Source organism: Pongo abelii, chromosome 11, assembly GCF_028885655.2.
Source record: "Pongo abelii isolate AG06213 chromosome 11, NHGRI_mPonAbe1-v2.0_pri, whole genome shotgun sequence".
NCBI lineage: Eukaryota > Metazoa > Chordata > Mammalia > Primates > Hominidae > Pongo > Pongo abelii.
In genome coordinates, this window is record NC_071996.2 from 116407386 (window position 1) to 116433985 (window position 26600).

The 26600-nt window shown below is 33.7% G+C and overlaps 1 protein-coding gene and 1 long non-coding RNA gene across 15 annotated transcripts in view; one reads left to right on the forward strand and one right to left on the reverse strand.

Moving 5' to 3' along the window:
- The window catches only part of IKZF2 (IKAROS family zinc finger 2), a 153680-nt gene that overhangs the window by 44245 nt on the left and 82835 nt on the right, over nucleotides 1–26600 (reverse strand). For 12 of the 14 annotated variants that reach the window (XM_054548687.2, XM_054548685.2, XM_054548684.2 and 9 more), the window contains 2 exon segments: nucleotides 12964–13230; nucleotides 5822–5989 (listed from right to left, as the gene is read on the reverse strand). In XM_054548687.2, coding sequence (XP_054404662.1) covers nucleotides 5822–5989; nucleotides 12964–13230 — 435 coding nt within the window. 14 annotated transcript variants of the gene reach the window in all.
- Nucleotides 1–26600, forward strand: part of LOC129058116 (uncharacterized) — a 72695-nt gene that overhangs the window by 36411 nt on the left and 9684 nt on the right. Inside the window, exons 2-3 of the long non-coding RNA XR_008522977.1 lie at nucleotides 5805–6026; nucleotides 26284–26476. This is a non-coding gene — a long non-coding RNA (uncharacterized LOC129058116). The remainder of the gene's footprint in view (nucleotides 1–5804; nucleotides 6027–26283; nucleotides 26477–26600) is intronic.

Below are 26600 nucleotides of genomic sequence, written 5' to 3' on the forward strand. Positions count from 1 at the left end.
GGACCCCTGCTCTATACTAGTAATTTTAAGTACTAGTTCTTAAATTTTAGTTAATCTGTGGCACATTCTCTGTTTGGCTGCCATAGCCATTTTCCACACTTCTTTGCTCTGCTCTTGCAAAAGCTAATTTTTATTGGCTTTAATCAATAGGCTCCCTTGTCCTCTGGCTTCTGGTTAAGTTTAGTCAATGTGAGGCACCAGTAAGAGACTGAAGGGTGGAAAGAGTGAGGTCAGGGTGTTTATTCCCCAAGTCACAGGTTAGCAAAGGCTACATTCTTCTACTGAAGGTCAGTGTCCAAGACCCTTTCCTATTTCTCTTAATTCCAGTGACCTCTAGATCCCCCATCTCTTTCAGGCTAGAGCTAGTAAATGGCTTCCTACTATTGTAAACCCAACCATCTTTTTGTAGACTACCCTTATTCTTAACCATTCTTTTGTGAATATTTGTCTTCCATGCATGTCCCCAAATTTTCCCCACTTGAGTGTCTTACTGTTTTCTTGTCAGGATCCTGACTGATAAAGAGATACTGATATCAGAAATGGCCCAAAGCTCCAGTCAAAATGAAATTCAAGGATAGCAGGATAGCCTCCTTATCAGGGAGTTAATGGGACAGTAGTGATCCAAGGCATGTGCTGGCAAGATGATTATTCAAATTGTCACTGGTGGTAGAATGGAAGGAGGTACAACGCAGGGTAAGGCTTTGGGAGCTGTGGCATTACTTGCTAAAGCAGCAATGGTAGTGTGTAAAGATTATAGCATGATATGGCTCATGGCCCTAAGGAGCACACAAAGGTGAAAGACAAACTGAGTGCCTTGAATACTCAAGTCAGAATACAGGCAAAATACAAGAAAGTTTATGTCAGCTTTAAAAGGGTCCCTTATCTACTTAAGCCTCAGGGCAAATAAGGCTGAAGACCAACTCCAGAATCTGATTTGAAGGGTTATAGAATTGCAATGCTAAATACAATGGACAATACTAAGACCATTAGTTTTTGGTAGTGGGGCAATGATGAGAAAGCAGAGAAACATGGGATGGTAGTATCTTCTCCCTCCCCCTCAACAACTTCATTGAGGTATAATTAATATACATAAAACCATAGTAAAAAAACAAGAAAAATAAAAAATATTATTTCAACATGTAGCACTAGCCATATTTAGGTGTTTAGTAACCACATGAGGCTAGTGGCTACCATATTGGACAGCATAGCCCTACAACTATCACCTCTCCCAAGACAGCAAACTAAAAGAAATAATAATTCTATGGATGAATAACAGACATTAGTGAAACCATCAGAAAACTGAAAGATGTTAGGGGTGATAATTCATACTATACACCCATTTAAACTGTTTATTAGGCTAATGCATGGCATTGATGCAGACTTAATCATTTCATAATGCTAACTGTAGATGCAGTTTTAGCTGTACAATCTTTACTGGAGCATATTAATATAGCCACCGACACTAGGTATGAAGCAATGAACTTGATTTCTGTTTAAGGTAATTTGTATAACAAAGATAATCAGAAGCAGTTCTTTCCCTTCACACTACAGGAGCAACATACTTTTACTCTCTTACCTTAAGGCTAGGTCAACTCTACTCTCTTTGTCATAACATAGTCTGGAGAAATCTTGTTCATCTTGACATCCCACAAAACATCAAGCTGGAATATTATATTCATGACATTACACTGATTGAACTTGGGAGCAGGATATAGTAAATACCTGAGATGCCTCAGTAAGAGATATATGCTATAGAATAGCAGATAAACTCCAAGAAAGTTCAGGGACTTTCAGCATTGATAAAATTTTATAGGCCACTTATCTGGGCATGCTGAAATAGATCCTCCATCGTAAGTGAGAAATTGCTGCACCCTGCACCTTCCTTCGTGAAAATGAAGCACAAAATGTGGTGGCCTCTCTAGATTTTAGAAGCAACATAGACCATATTTGGGTATACTTCTGTGGTGCATATACTAGGTAATCCACAGGCTGTCCATTTTGAGAGCAGCCTGGGGCAAGAAAAGGATCTACATCATACCCTACCATGATGAAAGCTCCCTCTACTTTTGACTCTAAGATTCAGCAGATGCAATGATTTTTGGAAATGTCTGTGGCAAATGGAGATGCTGTATGACATCTCTGTCAATGGAAGCCTCAGTGTGTAGATCCCTTGTGGTTTTATAGTAAAGATGTGCAGTTTTCTAACAATAACTAATCTCCATTTGAAAAGCCACTCCTTACTTGCTAATGAACTTTGGTTAAGACTGTGTACCAGGCCATAGGACTCTGAATGACAATGTAACCCAAACCACGCATCATGAACTAGGTGTTATCTAATTCAACATATCAAAAAAGTACACAACATCATTTCCTTGGTATATTTTCCTTCCCTTCAGCCTTCTTATGCTAGTTGAGGAAGCTCAAGTATACTGTATGAGCAAGTAGCTCAGAGGTCCCTAATACCTGCTACTACTGCTGCTCAATCTTTTTGCTTCAACCCGTATGTATGGCCTCATAGGGTATTCTCAGTGACTAGCTGATGAGGAAGAAACAGTGTGGATCTGGTTTGTAAATAAGAGTGTCTGGAATTCAATACCAGCTGTGACTATGGTGTTTACAGGTCCACTTAAGGGACAGGGCCCTGAAATACAGTGGCTATCCCTCCGGCAGCCAGAATTTCATTCAGCTAGTACATTTAACCATACACTTTGCATGGAAGAAGAGACAGTTGAGGTAATGATATATGGCATGGCCATATGGTCAAGGACTTCAAAAAACAAAATTGGACGACTGGTGACAGAAGGTCTAGGGGAGAGTTATGAGGATGTATCCTTCAGAATTGGTACAAAATGTAATGATATGGTATTCTATGTAAATTCTCTCTAGAGGGCATTCACTGTAGTGAAGGCTCTTAGTAATCTGGAGGGGGTAATCTCATGAATCTCAGACTCTTTACCAGGCTTATCTGGTACTTTCTCAGTGGGCCAATGGACAAAGTGACAATGGGAGTAGGGACACAGAAACTGAACAGATTCAATTACATGGACTTCCTCTTCTCTATGACTGATTTAACTATCACCACTGCTGAGCTCACAATTTTCCAATGCTGAGACCCTGATATGGCACCATTCCTGAGGGAGATCAACCAAGCAAGTAGTGGCAGGCAGGTTACATTTGACTCTTTCCAACATGGAGGAGGCAGAAATATATCCTAATAGGATGTGCCTTCCCTTTCTCTTCAATATTTTTGCAAGCTCCCTCAAGTATAGATTTAACAGAATGCCTTACCAATTACCCTGGTATTCCTTGCTACACTGCCTTCAACCAGGAAACTCCTTTTTATGGCAAGACAAATACAATTAGCACAAATCTATAGAATGCATGGGTCATACCCCATGTATCACCACCCAGAATCAGATGGCTACATGGAGTGGTGAAATGGCCTACCAAAGGAGTGGTTCATGTATTGTTGCCAGCTGGGAGGAGTTTGGGTGTGCTCTACAGGATATTATATATGGCCAACATCATCTCCTCCATAGCCAGAAGGCATGAGTCTGAGAACAAAGAGGTTAAGGTAGAGGTGGCCACTCTAATAACATCAAATAACCCATTTAAAGGCTTTTTACTCTGTGTCCTGAAACCCTCAGATTGGTGGTTTTGGAGATCTCAGTTCCCAAAAGAAGAATGTTTTCTCCAGGTTTCAGAGATCTGGTCCTGTTGTATTGGAAGCTGAGAATACTCACTAGCTATTTTGGGCATGTCAAGCTGCTAAACAAACAGGGACTGGCTTGTAATTTTTCCAGACTACCAGAATGATTTGGAGTTGTTGCTATACAATGAGGACAAGAAGAACTATGCTTGGAACTCAGGGGATTTACTGGGGCATCTCTTTAGAAATACGTATCTAATAATTTTGGTTATTGAAAAATTATAGTAATATAAGAAAGACAGGACCACCGAAGACTCAGAACCTATAAAATTTTAGTCACCTATCAGATAAAGAACCTTATTTAGCTGATGTGCTAAACAGAGTAAGAGTAAGGGGAAGATGTATTTGAGTGGAAAAAGAACACTGTAATGATCAATTTTGAGCTTTCTGGCAAATTAGAGAAGCAAAAACTGTAGCAACTCTGTTTTATGTTCTATCTATTATGAAGAACATTAGGGATGGCTAGTATTTTAGATTCCAATTGGAAGCATGATTGAATTGGTATCAGCTCTTGGTGACGCAGTAGCTGGATGCCCCCTCTCCAATAGTGACTCCATTAAACTCTCTTGAATTACCCAATTTGAATATATCTATTTATATATCTGCAAAAATCATAACTTGATATACTAAATTGCAAAATGAGCACGATGGCAGTTATAAGGACCATGTCTTTATTTATGAAGACAGATAACATAATATGTACAAACAAAACCATGATATTAAAAACAACATGATTTCAACAAAAATAAGATGGATGTTTAAAGTTATTTATTACATGAAGTTGAGGCAAAACTATATGTTCACGAAGATCTATTTGTCATATAACCTTTGAACAACTCAATAATAATTTAACTCTGGCTAGAGTACATGACAAGCTAAAGGAAATGCCTATCATGTCCTAAAAGTATATTTCAATAAAGAACTTTTTGTAATAAAACACTGCTTTAAGATATAATTTTGATAGCACAATTTTAAAATAAAACATAAAATGTTGTAGTTGGAAGTAAGTGAATTCCTTCAACTCAGGGAGGAAAGAAAAATATATACTTAAAATATTTTGTTTTCATGTCTGCATTAATTTTTTTTTTGTAACTGCCCCAAATTTAAGAGTTAATGTTTAAAGTAGTTTTACACGATTCACATTCATGTTTAAAAACTTAGTACAGCCTTAAGGATAAAAAGGAAAAATGTAAAGAGAGATAATACAATAAGCATTATCTCACAACCTCAGCACTCTCCAATACGATTTGTCAGTGTAGATTAAAATATCACTTCCATCATATCTTCATATTAAAATTAAAATTTAGTATGTCATTATGAACAGAAGAAACAAATAAAACTGGCTTGAGAGTATTCTACATTAATTTTCCACCTTTAACTTCTTGGTTATGAAAATTTATGCTAAAAGTCAAATGAGATTCATTTGGATTTCTGATCATTCTTTTCTCTTTTATGTGTTATATTCTGGCATTTCTTAAAAACATTAAATTTATTTTTTTCTTTTATTCCCAAGAACTTGTCATATTGTACATTTTTTTAATGATTTATGAAACACAGCAAAGTTTCAGAGTACCCAATGACTATAGTTTGAGAGCTGAAGATACAAGGAGAGTTAAAATTAGAAAATAAAATACTCAAACAGCCAATTTTCTGAGTATATTTTCAAATTTAAAAGAAACAATTTTATTTTCCACAGAGATCCCAGCCTGAGCACTGTATCAGCAAAAAAAACCATCAGTTTTCATTTCCTCTATAGTAACTTGAAACATAACTGATATTATACTGGATCTTCACTTATCTTGGATTAACCATAATGACTGCATTCTTAATTGTAAAATTTTAAAATCATAGAAAATATATAACAGCTGCTTTCTTATTCTAATATATTGAAGATACTCTTCAGTTGACAGTGCTCCTTTCTGCCAAGCCGTAAAGTCTAAAAATGAAAGATACATGCATCTTGCAAGATTTATCAATTATTTAATGTACACCAATAACAATATTGTCTTGGTCATTACTGACTACATAACAAAGCCATGTTACTATCATTCAATAGTACTCTTCTAAATTTTCCTGTTTTACTTTTCTTCTCAAGGAGTTGGTGACACTTACCAGAGTGGGTCCTGAGGTGTCCTGTGAGGGCGTCCCTTCTTCTACAGGCGTAGCTACAGAAAGGACATTTGAACGGCTTCTCTCCAGAGTGTAACTTTATGTGTCTCAGAAGGTTGCCCTTCTGAGTAAAAGAAGCTCCACACTGGTTACAGTGGAAGGGGCGTTCACCTGCAGTAAGGAGAAGAAATGGGAAGGATCAACTAGGGTATGTGCAAGTGATTAATTTGCCATCCACTGTTAACCAAAGCCAGTTCTCTATGCTAAAAATGTTCATCTCCCTCATAAGTCTTTTAAACATTTATCTTCCTAGAATTTGCTTTGCCAATACAGTTACCAAAGTCTCAAGTTTTACATCAAATGATCTTTACCCTTCTATGTATAAATGTGACAAAAGTCCTATCATTGACTTAGAAGAATAACAATAATAGCATTTATCATTGGTTGAACAATGAGGTGCTGTCACTTTACTGCCTTACGCACAATTGTATGCTTTCCATAGAATATATCAATCCTTTCTTACAATGACAATAATTAGGTAGTACTAATTTTAATTAACAAATGAAATTAAAATCCATAGATCAAAGTATTTTATTACACAGAGCTAGAAAGTAGTCAAGGTGAGAAATGAACCTGGTCAGTTTGGCTACAAAATCTTGTTCTCTTTATTTTACCATGCTATCTCTTTAAAATTGGCACAAAATTTGAGCTGAAAGAGACCTTCAGTCTAATTCCCTCATTTAGCTGATATGGAAAGGGGCAACTAAAAGGTACAGCAAATGAACCAGCTTACAAAGCTCATTAGTACAAGATTTTCAGATACAGGCCAGGTTTCTTGATTCTCCTGGTCACTAACAGTAAAACCTTTAGCAAAATTTCCAAATAAAATTATTCATCCAGACATGTCCTGTATACCTTTTTTGTGAAAATTATTATTTGAAAGGAATCTTTTCTCCCCGTTTTTCTATTACTGATATTGCTATGAAGTTTTTAAGCCTCAATTATAAGTTTGGTCTGTTGCCATCAACTGACTCACCAATGTCATCAAATATAAAAACATGTACGCAATGAAGCAGTACAACTGGCAAGTAGGATCAAATTGATAGCCTTATCAAACCATAAAGAAAATGCTATTATTTTAAATTCACCTATCACTAAAGATATACATAAAATACAAATTCAAATATAAGTAAATAGTAAAAATGTATCATACTAAAGCTCTAAGTTTAGAATAAAAAGAACATTACAAAACAATTCCCTTTTGGTTGAACTGGACCATTTCTGTACCTGCAGTTAGATGATGACTGTAATTTTAATAGTTTTTCAAAAAGCTTACATTGAAATGTCATGTTTCATACATCTTTAACTGAAACACACATAATAATAGTGAATAATAAAAACTCAAGGTTTTTTGGCCCTTTGACATAATGCAAACTCAATGATTCTTTTATTAAAGAAAGCTAAGAGGTATAAATAAGAAAAACTATGGTCACTTTCTGGCAGCAGCTACTGCAAATTCTATCATATAGATTTGTTATAAAACCTAGATAAATTTAAAAATTGATAGATCAGGTATATCTCAAATTCTGTAGTATTTAGTGTTTTGGGAACTTAATGAGGTACATACCAAAAAGGTGTCATCTGTGTGTGTGGTGGGGGTTAAGGTTTTTTCTTAAGAAATCTGGAGCTCTTATGAGCTATATGTACAAGAGGTCCTATATTGATAATATTGGATTGAAAAAAATTATCTATAATGTTAAAGTTCCCTTAAGCGGTATTTTCTTCACTTTGATTAACCTGGTAAGATTTATATCTCCTCATACAAAGTCTTCCAACATAAGGTTTTAAAATAAATAGAATTTTGGCAGATCTTTTTTATTTTACACACAATATACAACTTGATTATTTGATTCTCTTTCCTAATGGAATCACAGGCTGCAACTTTTTAAATCAAGAATTTTCCACTCCCTACCCCTGCCATGGAATTACATAATAATAAAAGGAAAGATGGAGGCAATTCTTTGACAAATCAAATTTTTAAAGAAAAAGGAAAATAGCAAATGTATATTATACTTTTCACTCCAAAAATTTTATTTTACTTTTAAAATCTGTCTACATAAGGTTTCCCAAGCAAGTAACAAATTCGTTCACAATAACTTTACAAAAGAGTTAAATTACTAACTGTGGTGAACAATTTGAAATCATGTCTGCCTTTAGATAATACTCCTGTAGCATGCTGACTCAGATTTCCTTTAAACCTCCTACAATGTTTGGGTTGAAATATTTCAAAATCCCTAATTTAGAGTAGTTCATTCTTCAAAAATAATGCTAGTCTAAAAATGAAACAATAATATCTTTTTAAAAAAGAATTTTAAAATTCACCTAATTGAGTTTTATGAGATTAATGACAGGGTAATTTAGTTTTTACATTTACAAAATACTCTAGATATCTTCAAATCTTTTTAATAAGAAATTACTTCTGAATTTATATGATCATCCCCAAATGGGGTAGAAGAAACAAGAGGTGGTCTAGGTATATCTGGCAATATCATCCTGTTGCTGAGTGTGGAAGTCATACTATGGAAGCCTTTGGTAAGTTCCCATGGACATGGGAAGTAAAGAAGAACAAGGCATGATGAAGGTAACTAGTTTTCTTCCTTTTTTTGGTAAGAGAAAAGGGGCATTGAAAATAATACATGTTAATTTCAATAAGATAAGGTTTTGGGAGATATTGATTTGAATTATGAGTAAGTCTTGATAGATGCTTTTTACATTTGGATACTAATTTTACGGCTTTCCTCATTTTATTTGCCTAACTCCTGTTGATGTCTTGATTATATGAAAAGATAATTATCATTTCAAGAGTCCACTTGCTTTACTGTGTTCCAGACTAAAGTTGGTTGGAATCCTAATGAAACCCTCAATGACAATACTGTTAGAAACAAGGATTAAAACAGAGGGTAATTTATGAGATTTCTAAAAGTATACATAGTTATATTCCAGGAATAATCCAAATATAGAAGTAATATCCATATCTGTCTAATAACAAATAAAAAGTGAATTGACTCAATTTTTGATAAAGTTATTTCTATAAAACATTAGCAACCCTTTTATTCAATGTTGCGGGGTATTTCCTGGCCTAGGCATTACAGAATAAGTGTAAAATTATCTGATAATTAAGTAAAAGGTTCAGTTAACTATCTTTTCTGTATGCAAATGGTACATATGCAAAAACTCCATACTGTCCATGAAATTTTAAAACAACATATCTCAATTATTTCTTGTAAATAATTTGTTCTTTAAATGGACTGCATCAATGGGCCCTTTTTGAGTCAGTTTAGACTTTGTCTGAAAAAAATATTAATCATGTTCTTCATATGTATATCAAAGCAAATTTTAAGAAAACCTCACAAATTTACTAACTACATTAATGGAGCAATCTAAGCTGCAAACATTAAGTAGTTTGTTATAACGTAATGTTATAACCGTTTGTTATAACCTCCCCTGGTAGGCACAAAAATCTAGACTAATAAAACTGGATCAAGGAAAACAATTAAGATATGGTCATGTGTCCTTCATGTCCATATCTCAATCTGTTTTTTTGTTTTTATTTTTAAATCCAATGGAACAATCTACTGGTCCATTTTTATTTATTGACTGGGTGAGATTATATATTATTTTTATTATGGAATATCTTATATTTCGATATTTTATGTACCTTCATAAACACCTATTTCTAGATCTGCGTTTAAATATTCAATTAAAATGCAAATATATATGCATCAACTTGCTTTGGTGAATCAAAGACAGAGGGTGCTCCTATGTTGGGTGGAACAACCTACAAATATGCAGAATCTCAAGCATCTGCTGAGTGCCTTTGAGCAAGAGGATGGCTGCACAAAGCTGCAATGTACAAAATACGGTGCTGAAAACTGAGTTACAAGATGGGAGTAGATTAAGGAGAGGCAAAATTAGGGAAATTCTATATGTATAATGTCCAATTGATATGTGTTTATGCATGAATTGATTTACTATCCATATTTGTTTACTCTTCTCTCTATATTCCCAGTGAAGAGTGCCTGGAGTATCCGATGACAATATTACCTGATTACTTACTAAAGTAGCAATACCAAATAAATAAAATGAAGCCATTAATAAGACACTGCAATTGGTACTTTAGTAGAGTATGACAGAGAAAGAAGAAGAGTGGATTCGATCTGATGCTCCATGATATTGTAATGAATTGGATAGTTGTGAATCTTTTTTCACTATCAATTTTATATCAGAGGCTGGGCACGGTGGCTCACGCCTGTAATCCCAGCACTTTGAGAGGCTGAGGTGGGTGGATCACCTGAGGTCAGGAGTTTGAGACCAACATGGCGAAACCCTGTCTCTACTAAAAATACAGAAATTAGCTGGGCCTGGTGGTGGGCACATGTAATCCCAGCTACTTTGGAGGCTGAGGCTGGAGGATCCCTTGAACCCAGGAGGTGGAGGGTGCAGTGATCCAAGATTGTACCACTACACTCCAGCCTGGGTGACAGCGTGAGACTCCAACTCAAAAAAAAAATTATATTAGATATTCTATGAACTAAAAACACTAAAATATATGTTTCTTAAAGGCATTATAAGGTTTTAAGACAGTATCTTTAATATGAGAGATAAACAATTGATAAGAGTGGGAAGTTCTAAAATGCAGACTAGTTCATGGTATTAAGGAGAAAACATTTGGCTAATGACTAGATTCTGACTACATTTTTCTCAATCTAGTTTAAATTAAAGAAATGCAAATAGACTTTCTAGTCTCAAAATGGTACTAAAGTGGTGTTGAAAATGGCAGGACACACTCAGATGTATAAACTGGATCATCAGAAATATGTTTAAGTGTTTAGTTTAAAGATATCATATCTACAATTTCAAAGTTGACAAAGCATGACAGGTATCACAGCTTCTCCGTAAATGGCTATTAACTTTAAGAAAAATCTAGATCTGAAGAAAGTGTAATAATTTGCACAATGCTCCAATAAACACTGATTGACAAAACAAGATAGTGTTGCAAGTGTACTTTAACATACTCCTTGCTGTTATTAGTTGAGTGAGTCTCGTATTCCTAGGATTTGTGGAAATCTGTATAACTGTTTATAAACTTTATTATGCCAATTAGATTATTTTCAAAAATAAAATAATTCAACTCTACCACACTAGTAAATAACAAAAGGACAGTAGAGTAGGTATATAATTATTATTGTATTTACAAATTAACAATCCTCATGAATATTATTGTAGCTACAGTGAATCACTGATTAACCTAAATTTTCTAAAAACTGTACTCTGGTTCTTTGAATTATCTTAATTCAGAACATAAAAGATCAATTAAAAATCTTCTAAATACTGTGTTTAGTTTATTTTTTAGCTTAAAATTTAACTTTGCATGCAATTCAACTGAAAAACCATTAGACTGACTTTGTTTTGTTTGTATTTTACTAGATAGGAGAAGTTACACATTTGAATGAGTGTTATCTTCCTTAGTATAATCACTCTTACATAATGAATATATTATAACTTTGTGGAACTTGTTTTTAGAACGGTCGTTAGAATTAGTTCATGAGCATAGGTGAAAAGTAGATTATTTTATAGTCTTTCCCCTTTTCTTTTTATCAAATAGATACCAAGCTTGATCTTTCAACCTTTTCTAAGACACTTTTAAAAATTAAAGAAAAAAATTACACTAGTAATATAAATATTTTTAAAACATCATGCTGTTTAAAAAGGAGATAAAAAACCAAAAAGCAAAATGTAATTGACTGTATGATTGGAATAAGTATATATGTTCTAAAGCTGATATTTTGATTATGATAACACTGATTTTAATGTATAACTTCTCACTGTAATTTTTAAAATATCAGCCTTAGTTTACAGTCATACCTTATAATAAATTCTTGGTATACTGACATACCAAGCAATACTGTGTCTGAACAAAACCAGTATGGGCATCAGAAAACCCTGGTTCTAGCTTCAGCAATGCCTTTACCTATATAAGGGATAATGGACAAATCACTTGACTGTTTCTTCATGTGTATTATGAAAGGTTTGGATTAAAAAAGACTTTGACCTACCTTGTATCTTTAATGTTTTAAGCATGTAATTATTAAACTATTTAGAAATAAAACTTTTAAATAAATTTATTGTGATTTATATTTCTTCCAAAAGAGTATATTTTAAAACTCTGAAAATATTAGTTATTAATATTTTACTGTACACTACACTACTTTGCATTATAGTGAAAGCCATCATTACCATTAAACCAATTTTCATATGAACTTGAACCTTTTTTGTTAAGAGTCAACGATCCTCCTAGCTTACCACTTACTATCTCATTTCTGTTGCTTTTTAAGAAAAAAAAAAATTGGCAAAGGGTTTAAAAAGATTTAAATAAGACCTGATTTGGTTAGTTTTCACAAAAAACTTTTCACCTCTCAAATGTTTAAAAATGTAATATGAATTAATCTGTGGGCTTTTTCCTCACTCTATCCCAGAAATACATATTCCAACCTACACACCAGCCACTATTTGTCATATTCAATGCTACATATATCCTTGCAGGAGTTACAACCAACAAGTACAGAAGGATGGTAGCATCCCTGAACTACAAAAGCACCTGCCTGCTACTGAGACCTGTAGTAGGCAGAGATCGATTAGAAATTGTATTTCAAGGAGTTAACTGGATAAAGTGAAAATTATTCACTTATATAAATGCATGAGTGCCATTTTGTAGTATAAACTCTTATCTAGCAAACTATATTACCTGCCCATGGGTATGGTAAAAATATGTATAGAAATACAAAAAGATTAAGTTACACAATGAAATTCTCCTATACCTTTTGAACCCTTATCATATTATTGCTATATTAAGAACTGTGGAAACTGAATCCCAAACTTCTTTTCTGATATGCTATTCAGATTTGAAGGCTGGAAGTCAAGACCCAGGCTACTCTCTGTTTTTCTGCAATCCAATACTAGCAGAATTCTGAAAAGGTAGTTTTCACCACTGCCACCCCTGAATAAAAAGGAAAGAGAATAGATGTCAGGTAATATCAACATCAGATGTCACAGGCAGTCATCAGGTTATTCTTTCAGCTGCTTACCAGTGTGACTCCTTTTATGTACCATAAGCACATTGGGCCCAATGCAAACCATGCCACAGACGTCACATTTCAGTTTACCATTCGGAAGCCGGATTCCTCCCTCGCCTTGAAGCTCCTGGACTTTCCTGTTGTCAGCCACCTCGCTGCTCTCAATTAGGGGTTCTTCTAGGCTGCTGCCCTCATCATGGCCCCTGATCTCATCTTCACGGCTCAGGGGTTTCCTGTCACACTCTTCATCACTCTGCATTTCTAGCTTTACTGAATTTGCTGTAATTTGAAAAGAAGAAAATAAATTTTAAATACATGTTATGTATTCTCACCTACATCTCTTTTCCACTCATTGTCATTCTACTAAATGGATGAAAATGATATATAAAGTAGAATAGGGTTCATCATCAAATGCCATGTTAATACATACTGTGTTCTATGATATTTTAGTGAAATGTCATGGAAGTGAAGATAGCTCAGGAAAACTCTAGGTAAACAGAATGACTCTATTTCTGCACACATTTGTTTCTTTCACTTAGACATTTGCTTTTTAAACAAGTTTTTTTTAATAATCCTGGTATTGGCTTTTGAGTCTGTCACTAAGACTCCTAGGACTGAGATAGGATTATGGAAGAAACAAGATTAAATATTGCTTAACACACTGAACTATGCCTCCTCTTAATTTAATGATCATTATGTATACTTCATATTCTCTGTTTCACATCAGGGTACTTGTATAAACCTGCTTCTGAACAGAGCAAGAGAAACAATTCAGGATCTTAATCCAGCAAATGTCTTTGACATATGAAGATACACTGACAAGGCAATGTTCTAAAATCAGACTAAACACATATATTCAGTTTAGAGCTATATAAATGTAGTGCACAAACCTCACATGCTCTTAAGTTACTCTGCCTACTTTTTCTATCTAAAAAATTACCTATGGAACATGTTGTTTGAAAATCAAAGTATTCCAACTCTAATCTATGCACACCAAAAAGCAGCTAATCATAGGAATGGCATAGCATGCATGTACACACTTGCCACTGTTAAGAAATTTAGTGCCTTCCGTTTGCTGTTTTTGGATCATCCCACAGAAAAGTTGGAATTTTGTTAGCACAGCCTTCATTCTGGATTGCTGACACAGTCTTTTCGTGAAGCAGAAACAAACTTTAAGTGAATATCAGTTTTTTATCCAGTAATATTGAAAATTTCTTCAGAAGTCATATCAAAGTTACTAAGCAAAACAACTTATTTGGTACTACTTGATTAGAGGAAATATTTTCATAAAAAGGAAGTAAGCTCTTTTCACTGCCATTGTTTTCTTAGAGAAACCACACAGTCTGTGATTTGTCATTAGTATTTATCACAAGAGGGTGCACTATCAAAATGGCTCTGTGGTAGAAGAGTACTGGCATTATAATCTTGAACTAATTATTTAAACTGAGTCTCATGTTTGCAAAGTACAGATGAATTCAGATTACTGAATAAAGTTCGAGCAGAACAGTTTAGGTATTAAGAGTGAGGATAGTGAGGAACTTAGGTTTAATTTCACCATGTCCTTTACAAAATGGGGATGATAATGGTACCGACTTCCTATGATTGCTGTGAGCATTAAATGAGTAAATATAGGAAATGCGCTTATCTTTTTTTTTCTGGACATACAGTGTTCTATTTCATAAGGTTTTTGTGAAGATCAATCAACCTATAGTACATAAACTACTCTGAGATCTACAAAGTGATATGCATCCTTCCTGGACCCATTTCTAACAGAGTACCAACTATATTGAGTTTTACCCTATTTACAAATTGGTACTGCCTTACTGGTTTTTAAAAAGAGTTGGGACAGTATTTTATCCACCTTTATATTGCCAGCATGCTCAAGAATGTTGTGGTATATAGGAGATGTTCAAGTAGTATTCAGTGAGATGTTTTACTAACTTAAGAGTTTTATTGCTTTAAACTTGCTTTGTACGTTTAAAGAACCCATAAACATGGCACAGAAAAAACAAAAAACATAAAGAATAAAAATTAAATATTAAGTTCTTTTGTAACCAAGCTCACTATCTTTCAGGCCCTATCTCAAAAGTAACCAGTATCATAATTTTCAAATTCCAAACAGTCTGAATCCATTTTATAAATGTAGTGTAATTTGTTCATCCAGTTCATCATTGGAAATTCGAAATTATTTCTTGTTTCTTGCTATTACAGACATTACGTTACAATACTACATAGTTCTGCCAATCGGACAGATTAAAACTGGTATTTTATTATGGTTTTCAAAAAGCATTTTAAAATTATGAGTGAAGTTAGACATCTTTTTCTATGTTGAAATGTTCTTTATTTTTTCTCAGAATTGTTTATCAAAGTTGTCTGCCCATTTTTCTATTAGGTTGTCAGTCTTTTCTCACTGAATTTAAATGCTCTTTATATACTAAGGAACCTAGCCCGGTGTTTATGATTTGTTTTGCAAACATTTTGGTTTATCTCTTTACTCAAGGGCATTTTTTTTGACATATATGCTAATTTCACATGTTGAATTTTTAAAGTCTTCAGTTATGGCTCCTGGATTCTATATGTTGCATCAATAGGTTTTTCCATAATCTAAGTAATTATTCCATGATATTTTTTCTGGTAAGGGAGACTTTTAAAATCAATGCAAAATGCTATTGGTTATCCCATATAGTGCTATATTCCATTCATAATTATCATTTAAAATTAAAATTAAGAAGAAAGAAAATCACTGAAAACTGTAACTTTATACAGCATGACTTTATACCACTTAGTGTGCGTAAAGTTTATCAGAATTCCATTTCAGGAATGAAGAAATACATAACTGAAAGTGTAGTTTTAGAACCTGAAACTATGAGTCTATTAAATTTCAAAATAGCTCAGAATTATGAAGAATATGACTGATATTACACTACTAAATTTAATTGGGAAATTAAAACATAACCTGAAACAGATAAAAATGTGATTTTTAAAAGTGTGAGATATTACAAATATAGTTAGAACTTTTTATCTATAGAATATACTTCAAATAAATACAGAAAAAATGTATATTTTGCTAAAACCTAAATAGACAAGAAATAGTAAAGCTGTAGTAATCTATTCTCTAACAATACTATAAAGAAATATGTTTAGAACATATGAATGTATACAATTTTGCTGTACTGATATAGTGAATAAAGTGCAACAGATTTTAATATACGCATGTCATACATTAAATTTTGCATTTACGTGGTACGTATATACAAACAAAATCCCAGTGTAACTAATCTTTAACCCATCTCACTACAATTAGGTTGAAATTCTAGAATAAAAAGCAATTATTCTTTGAATCTTAACTATTAAATAGAAAAGTTTTCTCCACTCATAGAAACTCTCCCATGGTTTATTTTCACTATTTAAGATGTTTGCAATTAATGTAGAACACCTAATATTTTAACTTATTAATGATTAAATGTAAGTGGTAAACTTAAGTGTACTCTAAATTATAACATATATATATGACTTTTGTTATATTTGTAGCTATACTATATGATGCTACAACTATTGAATTACAACTATTAACCACTGTACAATAATATTCAGAGTGCTTTAGTTTTCAAATATTTGAAATTAGATTTATATGAAATTTATTTTACAATTTTATAACACAAAGACATCCTCATAAATGGGCTATAAAGATGAAAACTTGTTCATTTGAGTAAAATGAAATCTCACTGTTACAATTCTCAATACCAAGAGTTATTTTTCAAGCTTGTTTCTCTGATATGAAATAAAGAATGTAAAACTTGGGCATATTTGTGGAAATGTACACATGTTATCATATGCTAATAAGCAATAATGGCTTAATTTAAAAAGGATTTTGCCAGAACGAACTGTTAGCAATGAAAAGGGGATATGAAATAAGATTTTAGTTTTGATGATAAAGATGTTTCTTATACTTTAGTTGTAATGGCACTTCTATTTAGCATTTATATTTATAACTAATTGTTATATCCACATTTTAGTAGACTCAGGTTTGTGAACACAAGGAAAGAATAAGTTAATAGAAAAAAACTGTTATGGTCAAGTTTATGTAGAAAAAGCTTTGAATATATTTCAGGATAAAAAGTGTCACATATTTTTCCAAAAAAAAAAAGCTTCAGGATATAAACATTCTCATGAATTCAAGCTTTTCCCCTCTTCTTCTTTATGCTTTCAAAATACTATTTATAAACACTAGAATGTAATCTTCATGCCATAAAAACACCTTGTTTAAGCAATTCCATTTACAAATGACAAGAAGTAAAGACACTTGCACACACACTCTTTTTTAAAATGACTATCAAGCCAAACGATTTTCAATGATAAAAGTTTCTTCAGTAACCATTCCAGGCTCTCTACAATCAAAGGCTTCACAATAGTCATTGCTTCCAGATACATAATAGTGAACAGACAGTTACACTAGACTTGCTTTTAATTCACTAATATGATAATAAAAGGACAACTGAATAAAAGCCTTTACACAGGTAAACAGGTATAGATCATTGTGAAAAAAAAGGTACAATCTAAAACCAAATGGAGCAAAATCATGTTATTTTGTGAATCTATTAAAAACAAATTAATTTAATCCAATCAATGTCATAATGGACATTTAGGCAATACCATTCAGGACACAGGCATGGGCAAGGACTTCATGTCTAAAACACCAAAAGCAATGGCAACAAAAGCCAAAATTGACAAATGGGATCTAATTAAACTAAAGAGCTTCTGCACAGCAAAAGAAACTACCATCAGAGTGAACAAGCAACCTACAAAATGGGAGAAAATTTTTGCACCCTACTCATCTGACAAAGGGCTAATATCCAGAATCTACAATGAACTCCAACAAATTCATAAGAAACAAACAACCCCATCAAAAAGTGGGCAAAGGATATGAACAGACACTTCTCAAAAGAAGACATTTATGCAGCCAAAAAACACATGAAAAAATACTCATCATCACTGGCCATCAGAGAAATGCAAATCAAAACCACAATGAGATACCATCTCACACCAGTTAGAATGGCGATCATTAAAAAGTCAGGAAGCAACAGGTGCTGGAGAGGATGTGGAGAAATAGGAACACTTTTACACTGTTGGTGGGACAGTAAACTAGTTCAACCATTGTGGAAGTCGGTGTGGCGATTCCTCAGGGATCTAGAACTAGAAATACCATTTGACCCAGCCATCCCATTACTGGGTATATACCCAAAGGATTATAAATCATGCTGCTATAAAGACACATGCACATGTATGTTTATTGCGGCACTATTCACACTAGCAAAGACTTGGAACCAACCCAAATGGCCAACAACAATAGACTGGATTAAGAAAATGTGGCACATATACACCATGGAATACTACGCAGCCATAAAAAATGATGAGTTCATGTCCTTTGTAGGGACATGGATGAAACTGGAAACCATCATTCTCAGCAAACTATCGCAAGGACAAAAAACCAAACACCGCATGTTCTCACTCATAGGTGGGAATTGAACAATGAGAACACATGGACACAGGAAGGGGAACATCACACTCCGGGGACTGTTGTGGGGTAGGGGGAGGGGGGAGGGATAGCATTAGGAGATATACCCAATGTTAAATGACGAGTTAACCGGTGCAGCACACCAACATGGGCACATGTATACATATGTAGCAAACTTGCACATTGTGCACATGTACTCTAAAACTTAAAGTGTAATAATAAAATTTTTTTAAAAAAAAGAAAAAGTAAAAAAAAAAATCAAAACTCAAATTTTACTCACATAAGAATGAAAAGGATAATAAAATGCACAACACTCATTACATACATTTGTAGACCTTACATTCATTCATAGAACTCATCTACCTTAGCCAATAAGGAACAAAGACAGCACTGAATTCTCCTTAAAAATCATTAAACCAGTAAATATTTATTATCTACTACTTGCCTAATACTTCGTCAATAATAATAGTAAACGTTTAAAGCCTAAAGCAAAAAAAATACTATTAACTTAAATAAGAAACCCATATTAACAGAAGAGTATGTACTCCAAAAATGGCCATAAAAGAGTTCATGAGTAAGAATACAGGAAATATTTTACTAACATATGTAATTTGGTTACATAATAAATTTATTGAACTGAACAATATATAAATGTAAAAAGGCACTTCTTTAAAACTTGGACGTTTTACTTTACTACTTTTTATGCTATAACTTCACAAAGTCACCCATTTGTGCAAGACAGCATATGATTTTGCAGTCTGGAAATTTATTTCTTCAATAATATGAATTCTCAATTTTTAAAATTTTTAAGAAAAAGATCACTTTATATGAATGATAAATATATTAATTTTAAATTTTCAAATTAAGATAATAAATTCTACCCTCATCATTAGAATTTTATTTTCACAAACTGCTATAATTTTTAAATGTCAAGTTCTAGAAGCAACATACATAGTAATGAGAACTGAAAATATTAATTTAAGATATTTTTAAATATACATATTAAACTTTCTACAAGTTAAAACTTTATTATTAATATGACCTGATTCTACTAATCTACAAACAAGTTAGTCAAGTTTCCTAACCAGGAAAATAATGCAGAGGGATTATGATTTATTTTCTCTATTTAAAGTGACATGTTTATTGATCTTATAGAGTATAAAATAAGCTTTCTAGTTTAATTTCTATGAAATTGGTGACTTACTTTTGTTTAGTTGCCAAAGTGTATATTTTAATATTAATTTTTAATTTTTCAAGGAAGTAAATATTATGGGAATTAAAGAAATATTTTTTTTCATAGTGTGGAACAGAAGATAGTAAAATACCATTCTTATTTACCAAATGAAAAAAAGTGTATTTCAGGTGTGATGTGTAAGTGGACTTTTTATATGCTTGGTTTCTGTTCCCTGGCAATTCAAGTGGGCACTTAAGGGATTTTATAACTTATAAGCATGAACATTTCCCAGTCTATGCCAGACACTTGAAATGGTGTTATATACACTAATTGAACCAATATGGCTATCTAATAATTTATTTAAGTTGCTTCTACACTAATATAACTCTCTCTCATTTAAACTTTCTAAACAGAAACACCAAACATGATTAAACCCATGTTAATATCCCAACAGCTGTTTAAATAATGTGTTAGGAAAACAAAGTGCCTTCAAAACTGTGATGTAAAGCCTAATTATTTACTAAGAATTTACCAACGTCTAAACAATTAAAGTAAAATCACAACAAAGGTATATGCAACCATTTTTTAATCTCCTTAGCAAAATTTCACGCAATGGATTTGTTCCTTTTGACTGTGGATAAATAAGTGGATGAGTCTTGAAAAACAGTTTATTCACAACATCCTTAAAGAATTTGTTTTATAAATGGTTGGACATGTCCAGACACTGGTGTCACTGAGCTGCCGCTGAGCCACTTCTGGGTAGCATTCTAAATCTGTATATCACATCACCTCACTTTTCTCTCCATCCTCTTTCTTCTCTGTTCAATATAGCTATATTATGTATTTCTTAAACCCACTGGAGTTACTCTAGATCAAGACAGTACTGATTTCTGAAATACTGTTATTATTCCAACAATAGTGTAGTAAAGTTACTCTGCACCTGAAGGCAAAAAACCAGGGTCTCTACCACCTCTTCTGCCATTTAACTTGTTATGGGACCTTGGGAAATTTGTTTATCCTGACTCAGCCACTAGTACCATCTAAAATGTGGGGGGAAATAACACTTGATGTTCCTGAAAACAGCAGGCTAGATAAAATAATCTCTGGTAGACTACAGATTTAGAATCCTTTTAATGATAGTAGTAATAATAGTGATAATAATAATAGAAAAATAAGACAGTTTTTATGATTTATAAAATACTGACATATTCTTTTTTGATACTCAAAATGACTGCATCATAGGAAGGATAGCCACAGATAAACACTGAAGCATGGTTGTTAAGTGGCTGTTGAAAGGATACAAGTTAGTAAATGTGAACTTGATATCAACTCAAGATCTTTTGACTTGTAGCCTATCCATCCTTCTATGACATGATACTGGCTCTCCAATGAAACAAGTAACTTACATTAGTATTACACTTAGGACAAAAATCAGTCATAGGCAAACAGTTCTTACGGTAGCTGTAAAACTATGTCCACCAGTTGAAGAGGATACCAGAAACTTAAGTCCAGAATGGTCAGATAAAGAAATGTTAAGTTTCCATAAACCAAACTATTGAATTATGACTTTCTATCAAAACTGGGATGCATGTCTCACTCGAAACAACTACCTCATAATTTTAAAATTTGCTTTGGTGTTGTCAAGGGTATGTCCATGCAGTACACCTAGTTGCTGAAGAATCTGTCAATATTCAATCTTTTCCTCCTCCTCTCTATTTTTTAACATTAATTTCTATCCTCCTTGTCCTGCTATGACTTATCGGTGGTAGGTCAAGGCAGCAATTTGAGCAGTAAGTCAATATTATCAATTTTAATCTCTAAACCAATAGTTTATGAGGGATAGCATTTCAGGATTTCCTTTGTGGTCATGTTTTGACAATCTTGTGTCAATTATTGATATAAAGATAAATCACACCTGTGAGTTGGTAATGTAGCATTTTATTTACATTTAAACAGATCTTGGCAACAAAATAAAGACCAAAAAGTTTCCTCCCTACTTTCATGGAAAAAAAAAATGTAAAAGAATGGAGGGAAAAATATCTAACTTCCTGACGATCCTCCACAATGCATGAAACCTTGCATAGCATGCACATCATCAAAATACACACCTTTATTAGCTAGCACAGTAGCACCATTGTGACCCACAGATGGAGTTTCTATTTTTTGGCAGACAACTAGTTCATGAGAACTATACAATGCAGAGAAAATAAACCTACTTTAAATAGAAACGCCTCAGCCAAACAGCAGTCTATCCCTTTATCCATCCTTTCGATGAATGGTTTCATTTGCCAAGTCCTAAAGGTTCAATATCTTCTGTGTCTTGCACATCCAACTGTTTTTGCATCTTCTTGGGCAATACAACTACTTTAAGATCCCCATGACCTCTCACCTGGAACAATATCAAAAACTTTCTAACTGGTCTCTTTCCTTCAAACTTTTGCCACACTCTTCTCCCCCAATTCATCTATATTCAATTGTTAGATTAATCTTCCTATTGCAGAGTTCATATTACTCTTCCAAATGTCTTCAAGAACTGCCTACTGCCTACACATTAAATACAAAGGTATTGGTGTAGAATTTAAGAACATCCAAAGTGTAGTCCCATCATATCCTTCAGCCATATGTCCTATGAGTCTTTTAGTTACTCATACCTTTTCCAGTCAAACCACTGTCCTCAGTTTTCCAGAAACACATTTATACATCTCTGCTTACTGGGTTTTTTTTGTTTTTTTCCCAAGCACCTGCTTTCATTTTCTGGGATACTTCCCCTATTTCTATAAAAATTAGCACATCATTAAAGTATCACTTATCTGCTACCTTTTTTCATGAGTGTTTTCTGAGCAAAAAGTTCTTCTCCTATGAAACTTACTTCACTTTACATTACAGTGATTTCATCAGAACATTTGCCTTACCTCTACACTGCCTATAGTGTAAGGTCCTTGAGAGGAAATACTGCCTTTATTCATAGTTGTAAAATCATTCTATCCTTACATATACAAAGCACCCAATATGTAGTTGTTGAACCAGTGCTGCTGATTTACGTATATTTCTCTTTTTAAATTACGAAGACCTCACATAAATCAAACACACATGATGAATAAATATAACAATACAGATTTAGGTTTTAAACACAAATCATCAATATCAACATAACATTAATTAAAGAACCATTAATGACAGGAAAGAATTTAGGTGCATTATATATATCAACTGAATTAATCAAAATAGCCACCCTATGAAGTATGTAATTTTATCCTCATTTTACAAATGAGGAAATTGAAGCTCAAAATCAGTGAAGTAACATATTCAATTCATACAAATATTCAGAGTCAGAGCTGTGACTGGAACTCAGAACTGATGACCAAATTCTTGCTATTTCCCCATGACGCCAAAAGCAAAGTAGCTAGTAACAATAAAGAAAAAAAACAGATGTCAATATGTTAAAGAATGATACCTTTGAATCAGTGTATACAATCCGATATGTTTTTTACTCCACAGTGGAATACAGGTGTAGTAGATTGCCAGTTTGAAGTAAAGAGAAAGTTGTCTGAGTAAGCCTGTTTTGGAAGAAGATCAGCTTACACTGCCAAATTTCCTGAGCGTGGATTTTATTTCATATAAGAGCAATCTACTTTGAACTGGTGTTTGGCAACCATCTGCTTAACATAACTGTAGGAGGCTTGTGAAGCAAATTACATTATGAAATTATCTTTTTAATAAGAGCAGTACAAAATTCTTAACCTAACTTCTGTAAGAAGTAAAATCATTACTGTAAAATCCAACTGAGTGGGTATGTTCCCAAAGGGACCCACAAGGATTCCCAGAGGTCACTAAGGACGCTTAAACGAGGTCAGAAGGCAAGGCTGCTGGCGGCTCAACAGAAAGAGATAAGGAAGGGAGCAGGGTTTCTATCACTGGGCAACGGCAACAGAGGGAGGAGCCAAAGCAGTGCAACACACTTCAGCAGCTTTACTGGGTCTCTGAAGTGAAGCAACAGGGGAACCCGACAGCTTTCCACACCCCAGGTTCAAACATCTTTGGGTCATACACATTGAGATCAAGGCTACAAAAGTTCTTTCCCTGCTGTTCTTCCATAAACACTGTACTACTGGTCTGAGTCAAATAAACAGAGTCTGCATTTGGCCCTGAGATGCAGGATTGGTCAGTTAGAAATTAATAACCAGTAAGATCTATCAAGCAGTGAGAAAGAGAAAACTTGTGGTGATTAAGGGGAATTAAAGCAATTTTTGACAGATCAGTGCCAGATACTTATTTTCCACAATGTAGCAGCAGCAGTTTTTTTTTTGTTGTTGTTGTTGTTGTTCTTTATAATGCTCATACCTAGTTTCCTACTCCTAATGAATGAACATTTTAAGTAGGATTACAGAATGCATATAATTAAAGGCAAAAACATTTACAAAGCATCCTACGAAGTATTTAAATCATGGAAATACCAGATTATAACATCTATGTTTAAATGCTTACATATATAAATGTTAGGAAGCCACTTGCTAGCTCCCTGCTTCCTGCTGTATAAAGTGAAGATAATATCCTCTACATTAAAACTGTGAAGACTGGAAAAGCATGCAATCACTTAAAGCAAGCAACATAGCCCTGTGGTTAAGGAGCAAGGGCTCTAGATCCAGCACCCTGGAGTTTAAGGCCAGGTTCGTTCATTTATAAGTCACATGACCTTAGGAAACCTAAGTTTCAATTTTCTCATCTATACAATCAAAATAATGACAACAGCTGCCTCCTAGGGTTGTCCTGAGTATTAAATAAAATTGTATAAATAATACACTTGGAACTACTTACTTCTTATTAATATATCCATGTGAAAGCATTTCATAAGTATCAACATCAAACAAACATAAATCTGGGGTTATGTTTACTACATGGAAGTACAGGGAAGATGCAGAAGGCTTTATGAAGGAAATGGCATGTAAAATAGTACTAATAAGTTGGATGTGACATATAAAAGAAGAACTAGATGGCACTCAAGATAGGGGCAAGCATGAAAAGAGGAAAAAGTACATGTTGGTTGTGAATGACACCATTTTTTCCGGAATGGATACACTCAATGGATAATATACAATAGAACATATTCTAAAACCAGAGGGCATTTAAAATTGAGTAAAGTACAAGAGAATTAATGCTTGAATGGCAGTAATTTCAAAAGACAAATGCTGTTAACTTATTAATAGGACAACCAGGTATGAAGAACTCTTAAGAAATCATTCAAAATTACTCACTGAGCACCTGCTCTGTACCAGGCACCATGAGGCAGTAGTGAACAAGACACCCTGCTTTTATGGCACTAGTGAAAGGTATGCATATAGATATATGTGTCTGTCTTTATATATATATAGGCAACTGTGCACTGTAAAATATTTAATGAGCAGTACAAGGATTCATAAGCCCCACACCACCATGCCAGTATATTCAGCTACTATAAAACCTCAGTGCAAAATATAGAGCATAAATAATCAAGAAATATTCTCATAAGACCACTAATTCAAAAAGATAACTTCTCATTGTAAGTAGTTACTTTAAGCATGCCATCCTTGTATTTGTGAACTGAAGTCTTGATTATTCAATGAGTTATCTGTCTCCATTTCCAAATCACCATTTAAACAGCTTTCTAAAGCTCATAACTAAAGTATGTGAAACATATTAAAGTGATGACTATGCACCATAGAAAGCAAAGTAGACAGACATATAAGGTTTAGTTAAAGGGCATATAAATGGCTTTAATACTTGTGTATGTATGATATTACATTAATCAGATGTAAGAGAGTTCCTTATCCATTTAAAAAATACTTCTTCTTTTAGAATACCTGATGCTTTCTGGTCAGGTAAGTAGATCAAAATTTATACAAACTGGGTTTTATTTCTTCTATTAACTGGTGATTTAGCACTGAAGATCACATCTATGTCACCTGGAATTGTACAAGTTACCTTCTAAGAGGCTTAGCTTCCTTTTCTGTGAAATAAAGGTAATGCTACCGATTTGTGCAGGTAAAATGCTTAAGAGCCCACCTGCAGGAGGTTAAGGACCTTAAGGTCCCTTCAATCTATGGTATCTATCTATGATTACAGAATACAACCAGACTGTTCTTTAAGTTTTACATAAATAACAATTTGTGTAATTGGTAATAGTTATTGGTCACTATTATAAGTAATAGTATAAATTTATTTATACAAAATCTGGGGTAAAGATCTACCTTTTAGATCATATATTTGAAACCTCTGGGCATGCCTAATTCTATGTGTTCAGGTGTTTCTGAGGGTCACAGGTAAAAAGCATGTTTAAATGTGAATGTACATTTACACATATGCATAGTAATATACTGGAAACCTAGTTGGTATGTGAGCAGGATGTTCTTTATTAAGCAATAAATGTTAGCTACTTAAGCAGAAGATAGTGCAATGTGATAAATGTGCCATCCCCATGTGCTTCCTTCAGTTGAATGTTGGCTAGCATCCAGGAGGGAGAAAACACACACACACACACAACATACTCAAAACTTTAAAAAGAAAAAAGAAGTGCTACAACCTTCACAGAAAGCATAAAGTCCTTGACTCAAATAATGTTATGAAGACTCTTCTGAATTTCTCTTTTTTTCTACTTTGTCCCCGTCAGGATGTGAACCCTGCCATTATGTATGGCTTGCGGCTGTTTGGGAGTTTCCTCCCCATCTGGGACTAAGAGGCAAATTGCAGGTTTCCAGGGAGGGGAATGCTGTTACAGTAGGGATCACCTCAGCACTTCACATGGATTGTGCCAAGCCTAGTGATACCAGCTACCTTGATCCCTGTGACAAGCTAGCCACCAGGTTTTGTACTCTTTGTTACTGAAATTATGTAAGGTATTAGTTTTAGATGCCTAAAGTCTTTCTTTTCTCAAAGGCTATAAACATATGAATAACCATTAAAAGTTATTTTAATCTTCTTCCACCT